General features: G+C 31.3%; 1 protein-coding gene across 1 annotated transcript; it reads right to left on the bottom strand.

Annotated features, from left to right (window-relative positions):
• Positions 1 to 6910: 6910 nt before the first annotated feature.
• LOC145569016 (abscisic acid 8'-hydroxylase CYP707A2-like) lies at positions 6911 to 10334 on the bottom strand. Its single transcript, XM_081628392.1, has 7 exons — positions 9978 to 10334; positions 9549 to 9867; positions 8957 to 9343; positions 8544 to 8718; positions 8321 to 8427; positions 7749 to 7867; positions 6911 to 7600 (listed from the first exon to the last, which is right to left on the bottom strand). Exons 1-7 carry the CDS (start codon positions 10181 to 10183, stop codon positions 7501 to 7503), a joined length of 1413 nt encoding a protein of 470 aa, XP_081484518.1. The 5' UTR covers positions 10184 to 10334; the 3' UTR covers positions 6911 to 7500.
• Between the last annotated feature and the right edge of the window lie 1693 nt (positions 10335 to 12027).

The following is a 12027-nucleotide window of genomic DNA, read 5'->3' as shown; positions in this document are numbered from 1 at the left end:
TAATTGTACTAGTCTAAAGTCCTTAATAATCCTCCCTCCAAAAAATTGACATATTTGACTTTTTAAGGTCAAATGTTGTATAAATTTTTACCATACTTTAAAACTAATATACAAGAAACAACATTATTAATTGAGATCTAGTTAAGACATTTATAATTTCAATTTTTAAAATATTAATTTATTACGTAGTATAATAATATGTAAATAAAATAGAAAGTATTTTGAACTCTCTAAAAGTGAAAGTCAAATGTGATAATTGATTTGATACATATATTTAAATAGTACTCCACATTGCACTAATCAAGTCAAAGAAAGATCAATGCAACTTGATGGTTATGGAGGGCCATCATAATAATTAAAAAAAAATGTGATTATTTAAAGCCATAAATCAATAATTAGATGTAAGAGGTACGGACGGTTTAGGAGTGTCAAAGAGCAAAGATAGTCAAAGAAAGATCTAAAGCATAGACGGCTATGATTAATTAGTCATTATTATTATTATGGTTGTTATTATAATTATGAAAACATAATATCATATTACGTGTAAAGCGTACGGTCTGCCACTTGCGTTAGTCATCTCCAGCAAATTTCTAAGGTATCACGTGTCCCCACAATCTGTACAATACGGCCTGTACGAATACGCTGCATTGCATTCCAAAATTATTGATTCTCGTATTTATTATGACAGCAGCTCTTGTATCATATGGTCTGATTATCGAAACATCTAGTTACAATACAAACACTCAAAATTACTTAGTATTTACTGTAGTAATTTGAAAAGTGGTTAACAATTATCTCGTCTTAGAGGACTAAATTATTGGTCATGTTCAACTCAACTTATTGAGCAAATATCATCTTACATTTGTGGTTAGTAAGTAATTAAATTCATAAAGCCAGACTAAATCGTACCATGTACAGTATAGTACTTATACGTAGTATTTGTATTTGTGTTTGTTGATCGCTAATTACCTTTCCTTTTGCTGTAAAAAATTTGAAACATCGTATTTGGGAAATTAATAAATAACATCCCGTATAGTTTTTCTTCTATAATTAGTTTTGAAATAAGGTTAAAGTTTAATTTAGTTCAATTAAACTCACTTCGGCTCTATTTGGTTTAGTTTTATTTAGTTTACTTCTAATAATAATAAAAATAATAATAATAATAATAATAATAATTCAATTTACTTTAGCTTACAAGAATAGAGTAGTCTTCCTCCAGACTTATCAGTGTATATATATGTAAGTAAAAATGATTAATGTTAGAATATATATAGTGTAAAAAGTCAAAGTGGTGCATCTATCAAGATACTAAGTTAGTAATACCTAATATAGCTTTGAGATTGCAGATTAAGAAGATTTACAAACGTAAGTCACATGTCATGCATATGTATAAATATACTGTATGGTAACTGATCAAATTATCACTAGTTAATAGATACTACGGAGTATGATATAAATAAATACTACCTCCGATTTTTTTTCGTTGCAACTTTGGGGTATTATTTGAGATATAAAATATTCCAAAGTTACAACTAAAAAAAATCGAAGATAGTAAATGAAATTAGTAGTCTAAGTCCTAGGTGATAAGAAGAACATAACTGAGCATAAATGATTAAGTCAAGTTGCAAATCGTACTTCCTACAAATTGAACATAGCCTGCATAGGGATTCACAAATCACACCTAGCAATGTGGATATTTACTGATTTTATATGTTTGTAGAATTTAAAGGTCACTCCCTTTGTTTCATGTATCATGTATCATGTATCATGTATCATGTATCATGTATCATGTATGTATTCGTCTTACTATGTGCATTTCATCTAGTGTTAATCTAGAAAAACCTTCATTCTTAAGTCTAAAACCAACCCCCTAAATCCAAGGATTGTAAGTGGATATGTTGTTTGCTAGCTGGTCATTTGACATCTTTGTGTCCTCTAGAAGACCGCTTTCTCCTCCTTGCGTTTTTTTGTTGGTTAGTTAAGACAAAAACAAAGATATAAGATATCATCATAATTCTTTACTTAGACATTACTAGACACTCGAGTTCTCTTGTAAGGAATACGAGACTTCAATTTACACTCTACCTAAGATGGGAATTTAGTCATTTAAGTTATTGTTGGGGTTAATATGAGAAGAGTATAATAATATATAGAGAGACTAATAATTTGGTTTACTATTATCAATAGTAAAACAATATTATTAGATAATATGAACATAAATTATTCAATAAGATTGACTAAACACTTGTAATTAACAAACAATGGTTCATTGAACTTTGAAATAAAAAAGTAAAACAATTAAACTAAGATAAATTTATAATTAGATGAGTGATTCATAAGCTAGTGATTGTTGGTTCATAGCCAATTATATGGAATAAATTGATACATAAAATCATAGATCCATAATCACTTCCAATCATTTAGTTAAGTTGCAAGTAGCTAAAGTGGGAGTTTATCTAAGCAATTTATTCCTAGTCCTAATTAGGCTAGATCCTAGTTGCTTCCTTCTTCTAGACCATGCCTATTTTTGTCCTATACTAAATGTATTAAACAAATAATTTTTGAACATTTTCGAAGGTTTTTAGCTGGATGGGCCACTTATTTATTTATTTATATGTTTATTTAATATTTTATTTAATTATATGGGTATAATTATTGGATATAAAAAAAGGCAAAGGCACAAAATTCAAGGTCCACGGCATCAACTTGGACTTACGTATAGTAGCAAGTAGTAAGGGACCAGGTTCTACTTTGGGAACACAATCTTAGACTATAAACAACAATTATGGAATTATTTTTATTTTTTAATGATAGAAATTATTCAAAAAAGTCTTTTTGTCAACAAAATTTAAGCTTTTACTTTCAATCCGTTGAAGGAAACTAGGAATTAATTGGTCAATTATGTCGATGCTACTTTTGGAGTTTATAGTGATTTTGATTTTAATTGATTTGGGTGGATTTTGATGTTGATTGTAAGCTTGGTGATGAAAGTATGTCACTTCGTATGTTTATTACAGAGTAGTTTTGACTTCTCTTATGTGATTTACATATTTATGGAGGATAGTTTTATCTTCAAACTATGGTATGTTTAGAGTTCGTTTGGCATTGCTGTTATTTTTTGTTTTTTGGTTTTTTGCTTTTTAAAAATATATGATATTTGTCCCATAATGAATCAAAACATCATTTAAACTTATTAAAATCTTGATAATTTTGAAAACTGACAACTATAAAAGTGGAAACACCTTTTTCTTGTTTCCTGTTTTTAGTTTTTGGTTTTCAAAAAAAAAAAAGGAAACTGAAAATCAAAATTGATGTCAAACAAGCCCTTACAATGTGTTTGGATAACATTAGAGGAAGGAAAAGAAGGGGAGGGAGAAGAAGAGGTGGGAGGGAAAGGGAGGGGAGAGAAGAATAGTGAGTTTTCCTTCTAAATCTCTCCATTATTGGATGGATCATTTTCCTACAATTTAATTATTCCATTTCTCTCCCCTCAATTCCCTTACTTCCTCATTTGTTATCCAAATGAAAGATATCATATCTCTTCATTTCCCTCCCCTTCTTTTCCTTCCATTTCCTTCTATCCAAACACACCGTTAGTTATTGGTTTTTTGGTAGGTTTTTGATTAGTTTTTGGCTAAAAAGTATTTGATAAATTGGCTTTTCATTCAGCTAAAAGTTGGCTTTTAAGCCAATATGAAAAAGCAGTAATGAATAGTTTTTTTTTTTTTTTTGTTGGCTTTTGGCTTGTTGGCCCACAAATTATCTAATAAACAACCAATCAACAACTAAATTTACCAAACACTTTTAAAAACAACCAATTCAAAAGCCATTATAAACAGCCAAACATTCCAACTGATTAAACAAGTTTTGTGAACCAGCCAATTGTCAACCACCAACAACCATTTGCCAAACAAGGCCTATCTTGATATTACCTCCATTATTTTTCATCAAAAAAACAACCACCTTTATGACAACACCACAACAAAAATCAAAAAATTGAATTTCACCACCACTTTAGTAACGTCATCCAAAAAAACTTTAGTGGGTCCCGTACTGTACACGTGTCAGTTATCTATTGGATTAAAAGAAATAAAAAAATAACCCTAAAATCCTAACCCAGCCACGACCCCCACCGTCGGCGCTGGTTCCCCTTGCCCGACCGCCATCACCCCAAACCCCACTACTGGCTTCCCTAGATGACCACCCTCGACCCGACAAAACCAGCCCAATTAAGCATTGAAGCCAGCCCAACAGTACCCAATCTCAATTTGATTTATGGGCGCAGGTTTGGTTTAAGTGAGGGTGAAGGTGAAGGTGAGAGGAGTAGGGAGGTTTTTTGGGTCTAGGTGTGGGTTAGGGTTTCGTTGACGATTTTGGGTAGAGGAGGGGAGTCAGCGACTGTGGGGGGTGATGTTGCTGAGGCATGTGGTGGTGGTACCATTTTGGCAATGATGGTGTTAGCGGTTGGAGGGGCGATGGAGTTCCGACGACTTGGTTGGGTTTGCGGCATGGGGCTGACCGGCGGTGGCGTGTAGGGAAGCCGATGGTGGAGGTGGTGGTTGGGTTAGGTTTTAGTTTTTTTTTTTTATCATTTTTCTTTTTTTAAACCAATAGGTCTGTGACATGTGTCTGTTGTGGGCCCCACTAACGAATTCCATCCAAGAATTCGTTATGTGGTGGTGGAATCCAATTTTTGCGTTTTGTGGTGTTATAATAAAAGTTTTTTTTTTTTTTTTTAAATGTTATAATCCATTTTTCATATTTTTTGTAGTGTAATTTTGCAAAATATCCTAATAGTTTTAATTAGTAAAAATCGTCTGATCAATAAACAAACTCAAAAGTGAACATTTAACTTTTACTTTTAATCAATCAAGAAAAATTACTCCTTAGGTTTAACTAATCCATCCATCCTCGAATAAGCCTTATTTTCTCTTTTTTTTTTTTTATAGTAAAGAGAGTAAATAAAAAAAATAGTGAAATTTGGTTAAATAAAAGTTAAATAAAATAAGGTAGCTAATGAAGTTGGGTTTATTAAAGTTCGGTTTAAATAAAAAGTGATGTTCGATTATAATGATTGAAGACAAAATGATTAGACTTTTAAAGGGAAAAAAATTGGATAAAATGAGGCTTTTATTGGAGAAGGTGGCAATAGTAAAATTCCTAGAAAAAATTAGTTTCAACCAGCAATCACAATAATTTTACTTTAATATATTTTGGTGATAACAAAGTAGTTGGGATGACTCTATTATATTCCTCCTTTTTTTTCAGCTGCAACACACATTTTATCACAATATTTAAGAAAAGTGGACTTTACATGATATAATACACTTAAAATGAGGTTAATAGGTTATTAGGAGTATTTTCAAGTGGATCATGAGCTTTTAAAAAAAGGTAATGTACAATTTTCACCATAAAACCCTTTCTTCTATAGTGTGTTGCAACAATTGTGACATTTCTATTTTAAAAAAGTGTTACAACTATAAAGAAACAGAGGATTTATATATCCGCTCGTCCATGAATGTGGTACAAGTGGCACAAATATACCACCTATTTATGTCAACATGTTTACAATTTTCAATTATGAAAATTATCTAGAATAATCCCAATTCTTCCTCATTTGATGAAAATTAAATAATCTCAAGTTCGGATTAATTTTTAATATTTTGAATTTAAATGGCAAACCAGTCATCCAGTTGGCAAACCACGTGATTGGTACAAAAAAAAAAAAAAATAGTGGCAGACCTTGCCACCACCGAAACCCCCCCGCCCCTGCCACCTCCAAAATCCCCCTGCCCCTTCCACCTTCGCAACCCCCCCTCTCTTCCCCGTCTAGATATCGGCCCATAACTTCCCCATCCCGATCCCGACCACCCCTCCCTTCCTTGTCTCGATTTCGACGCTAACCCGTTCCATTCCATGTTTTGGCCCCCTTCCCTGTACAGATTCCAAATTCCAGCTCCCCTCCCTACTTCGTCCTGATGTTGGCCCCATTTCCTTCCCTGTCAACCATTTACCACCCCTTGTTTAGGGTGGTTTCGAGGGTGGGGCTAGGGAAGAGGGTGGCTGGCTGGCTTAGTGGTTGGTATATTTTTTCACTAAAAAAATGATATTGATTTCATTTGAATTCAATTTTTTTAAAATTTTAATTTTTGACCGATTACGTGGTAACACGTGACATTAAACCGAAAAAATTTACTTGTTTAACCGGTCACTAGTCAAGTGAGACAACTAGAAGCAAATTCAAATTAAAGTTCATTTTATTAAAAAAAATAATTTAAAATTGTGATTGTTTTCGGATTATTTTCAGCAAATGAGGCAAAATTAAGTTTATTCTGGGCACCCGATTTTTCCTTTTCTATTGTTTAAACTTGTAGAAAAAACCATGAATATAAATTGTGTGGATCAGACTCATCGGAGTAACACAAATTTAACATTATTTTTTTTTTATTTTTGCAAATTTATGTTAATTCATAATTATATTTTTTTGAAGGCAAAAGACAGTAATATTTGTTTGCAAAATTCTACTTCACATATAAAAACACTTGGTTCAACAAAATACAATTTTTGATTGGTAAAAATTTAAGTACCAACGAGGAAAAAAGTTTGATTAGTGAAACTAAGTTTTAATGAGAAAATTACAATCTCAATCAATTTTACCGTAGCTATGCCCTTTCGCACAAAAATTAGTTATACATAGTAATAAGTTATAATTTTCGATTGGTAAAAGTTGAAGTATCAACGAGGCAAGTTACTGTAGTGATTTTTTTGGTCAAATAGGAGTATTACTTAATAATATTAAATCATATACGTAGTGTGGTTGAATTTTTTATTTTTATTTATTTATTTTGTTGTTGAAATTATGTTAGCATGAAACTTATAGGCTTATAGCCATTCTACCAACATGCAAAGGTAAGAAACTTATTGTCAAATAGAATTCTCATTCACTTGCCTTGCGGCATCTTGTAAAAATCATACTAACCCTGATCATCACGATCTAATCTAAATTTACAATTTTTCAAGAGTTATTCCTTACGGAGTTCTTGTTTTTTTTCCTACTCTTAGGAAAGAATTAAAGGCTAAAAATAATTAGGGGTAAAACAAAGAAACAATAAAAAAATATTATGACTACTATTAACCTACTATAGCTTGAAACTAAGAAAGTTCCTTTCAAAATTTGTTGCTATGAGGAGAACTTTTGTACAATTGCTGTGGCTCCTCTCTTCTTATTTCCCATTTACTATTTATTTCCTTGAAGGTTGGTTCCAACCTTGATCTCTTCCGTTCACTTCAAACCATAAAATAAAGAACACGATCCAATCCGTTTAATTGAGTTATCAGCTCTACTTTACTCGTTATTTTTTCTCATCTAAGAATTCTTTTTCCGGACTTCGAAAACACTTTGGATATGAATAAAGATTGTTTTCCTCATCTCAAGTCGAATATCATTTAATCTTGTTATCCTCTTGATCATAATAAGATCCCAATTTTAGGACTCTTAAGCTAATCTTGACTTTTGAGGGATAATTTAATGGGAAGACCATTCTGGGGAAGTGCAAATGGGCCATACTGAATTTCGTTTTGTGGGCCAATGATAGACCATCTGCAAAAAATAAAACCCATGATCAGAAAAATATCACTACTATTTAACTAACATTAAATACACTATTTATAGAAGCTAATCATTTATTTTATTTTTTTCATGTAAATATTTTTTTTTTCAAAGTTAGAGAATAGTGATAAAAATGTACCTGTACTTTGTGGTTATGTGATGTAACATAACAAGAATCTCTAGCTTTGCCAGTTCATTGCCAGGACATGAGTGGATCCCACTGCCAAATGGCAAGAATGTGTTGGGTTTTGGTGCCATCTGTAGAAAATAAAAATAACACTTTGAGTACAAAATCTTGATTTGACTTGATTGTATTAAATTATCATGAAAATATGAAGATATGCAACATAGGTAGATCATGAAAATCATGAGTAAACTTATTAGCAAGATTGGTCAACCAACTTGCTAAAATTCCAATACAAAGTCTATGATATTGAAAATACATACTCCGTATTTTATTTCAAATAACCTTTTATCATACATAGAATTTGAGATTATTATGAGTTTTTGATGCCGAATCAAGTAAAATTTTGAGTTGATTTAAAAGGTAAACTTAACGTAAAAAGATGAAAATAAAAGCCGTGTTATCAACCTTTTTAAGGTTGGTGAAATATACCCTTAATGTAGTAAGGAATTTGTTTCCAGTATGTTTGATAAATTATTTAATTTAGAAAAAGTAAAAATAAAAAGAGAAAAACTTTTGATAATTACCTCAAATCTAGAAGGGTCAAACTTGTCAGGCTCAGGGAAATTTTCAGGACTATGGTGAATATTCCTGAATAATGGGAGTACTTTCCACCCTTTAGGAATTAGGTACCCTATAATAAAAAAAAAATAAAAAATAAAAAAATGTTAGAGAGAGAAAAACAAATATCGATTTAGAGAGAGAAAAAAGTGGGAAAACTAATTAGGGTAGGGAAACAAAAATACTGACCTTCATACTCAACATCTTCAACAGCTTCCCTAAAAGTGAAGGATAAAATTGATGCTACCCTTAATGTTTCTTGGAATACCCTTATTGTTAAGGGCATTTTCTTGGTATCTGCCCAACAAAGTACCTTTTCTTCACCACTTTCCTTTTTTTCTTTAATTATTGCTTCTTGTTCTTCCTGAAAAAATGTCACCATTCCACAAATCTTTTTATTAGCCCCACATAACCTTAACATTTGGAAAACTTTTACTAGTTCCTATTTTGTTAGATAAGATCAATTACGACCACGTATGTAGTCTTCTTAATGGACTCTGTTTAATTACAGTGTCACAGAAGAGGACTACCGGTCGATAAAATTATAAATATGATTGACTTGGAAGTACGTTGAAGTAATTAGTGTGTATGTGTGTATATACCGTGACAGCTTGAAGTACAGAGGGGTTGTCCGCGAGGTACTTAAGGATCCAAGTAAGGACACTCGCGGTAGTGTCTCTCGCGGCAAAAATGACACCAATGACGTTGTCAGCAATTTGTTCGTCGGTGAGGGATTCTTTGTCACCCATAAAGGAGGATAGCAAGTCTTGGTGGTCCTTTTTCATCTCTCTTCTAGTTGATATGATTTGGGCCAATATTTGGGCCAATTCTTTCCTAGCTTTCATGGATTTATTGAAAAGTGTTCCTGGTAAATTGATTGGCATTGAATTATACCCTTTTTCTAATATGTAGTAACACCTCTTTAGATCTTCTCTGTAGTTCACCTCATCCTTTCCAAATATTGACAACAGAGCCACATTGAATGTGTACTGCAAACAACAAAAATTAAAAAAATAAATTATCCCAATTCACATAAATACAAACTAATCCTTAAATGATTACTGTCCGGAATTAGTTGTGACGTTCAGAATACAATCTGAACCATTAAATGTCGTGTTCATAATGTATTCTGAAACTTTTTAGTAATGTGACAACTAAATCCGCATATTTTTATTTTTTCTGGGTGAAACTTACAGTTTTCATCTCTTGGAAGGTGTTGATGAAAGATCCTTCAAGAGACTTAAGGGATTGTGAGGCAATCGAGTCGATATCAGGAACAAAGCTTCTGATAGCGCCGGGCATGAAGGACTGAAGAACAAGTTTCCTAAGTTTGGCATGGTAATCACCTTGGTGGAAAAAGATAGCTTGTTTACCCAACATCCTTTCTTTACTAGCAGGAAATGTTGGTTTAAACAAATTTGATCTTGTTGATAGAACAAATTTAGCTGCATCCGGGCTAGAAATCATCACACATGGACATCCCAATATGTGTGTCTTAAAAACGGAACCATACCTATAACAAAAATAAAATAGAGAAATTTAGCACCTAATTATTACTCGAAAATAAGATACTGCCTAAAGAAATGATAGATAACACACAACAAAGATGAAAAAATGACTAACTTTTTAACTTTGTCTGCAAAGAAGACATTTGGGTTTTGTGAGTAAAGTTGGAAAGTTTCGCCTATGTAAGGCCATCCTAAGGTACCCGGAGGAAGGGATAGTTTAGGAAAGCGGCGACCGGAGAAGGCGAAAACAGGGGATTTCAGGGCATAGTTGAGGATCAAAATTGCACCTAATGTAACAAAAGCCACCAAAATGATCACCATTTTTATATGTTTGTATTGTATGATTTTGTAGTGAGTTTTGTTATTTATAATATAAGAGAAAGAATGAATAAGAATAAGAATATTAATGAATAAGAATGATAATGATAAAAATTAACTAGTAAGTAATAGTAAGTTAATTACTAGTAGTAATGTTTTGAGACAAAAAAAATAAGTTTGCGATGAAATTGTAAAGATGTTAAGGTGTATTTATAGGGAACGAAAGAAAGGAAGAAGAGGTGAATGAGTCTTTCAATTACAGCTCGAATTCCACACACGGATTCTCCCTCCAGCTCATGTCATCTCTCTTTCTAGAGAGAGAAACTTAGAGAGAGAAATTGCACGTGTCACTTCTTAAGCTTATAGAGCTCATTTAAGAGCTATTGGTTGACTATCATTATTCTATTCATTATTTTGATTAGTATATTTATGTGATTAAACAATTAGTAGAAACTACTTTGTACTGGTATTAGCTTAACTATAATATTATACTCTCTCCGTTTTTAAGGTGTAATGTTTTGACTTTTTGCACTATTTACGTAATTCATTTTGACTAATATTATTGATTTATGTACTTGTATAAAAAATAAAATATAATCTTGTGAATACTTATTATTGGAATAATCTTAGTGAATAGTTTACTGATATACAATCGTTTTAATTATTACTTATTGATAATTAAAGATATTACTAGTCAAATTTTTGCATTAGTATGTGTGTTCAGAAGAAATGATACGCTTAATAAAAATCGAGGGAGTATTTATTTTATTATTGAGTTTACAATCACAAGACTTTGTTTGATGATACTCCCCCTATTTCATAATAATTGCCACATTTTGACCTTTTTCACTATTTATTTGATAAACTTGACTATGACCTCAGTAATTTTTATCATAGTAAGGTTTAATTATATACTACGGGCATGTTCACTTCAGCTTAATTTCAGTTCAGTTCAGGTCCAATTAGTTTAGTTCAGCTCCAATTAGTTCAGTTCAGTTCAGCTCCTAATTTCTTTATCTCATAAACAATTCATTTCAGCTCTATTCAGTTCAATTCAGCTCCAATTAGTTCAGTTCAATTCAGTAAATGTGAACAGGCCCTACGTATATAGATTGTCAAACTCTTACATTAACTCATGTAATAATTTTGACTCTATTCATTATTATGAAATAAATAGAGTAATCTTTTAAATCTTAGTTACCTAAGATAATTGATATGAGTTTCACATGTAATAATTTTGACTCTATCCATTATTATGAAATAAATAGAGTATTCTTTTAAATTTTAGTTACCTAAGATAATTTATATAAGTTTTTGTTATGTAGGGTGAGATTAGATCATTGTAAGATATAATCGTTGTGCTGTCTGTAGTTAAAGTAAATATTGTTCCCACTATGATTTATTTCCCTTTTTTTTTTTTTTTTTTTTTTTGTGAAACCATGATTTTTTTTCCCTTTCATTATTAGAAATTACTGTGATTTGTTATCCTTATCTAGGTAGCTAATCTAGTTTTTACACCTAAACAAAAATTATATGAGAAATATTCTAAAAGTTATGTCATAAAATTTGGTACACGTGTATATCTATCAGTATATTCAAAATTACAATTTCTTTCTTGTAAAAAATAAAGTAAATTACAATTTCTTTGATTAAATTTGATTTTGACAAATTCTTATTATATGTGATGTATATTACAAATTTATTGTTTAATAGAGGGCTACAATGAATAACGGCCTCATTTGTGATAAGTGTAACACTTTAAAAAAAAAAAACAAAGGAAGTAATTAAAACAAACAAAAAAAAAAAGTTATTCAAATAAATATGTGGATGGAGTTATTTTTTTTGTA

The sequence above is a fragment of the Chenopodium album genome, chromosome 11 (genome assembly GCF_948465745.1).
Source record: "Chenopodium album chromosome 11, dcCheAlbu1.1, whole genome shotgun sequence".
NCBI lineage: Eukaryota > Viridiplantae > Streptophyta > Magnoliopsida > Caryophyllales > Amaranthaceae > Chenopodium > Chenopodium album.
This window is presented reverse-complemented; position numbering and strand designations above follow the sequence as displayed.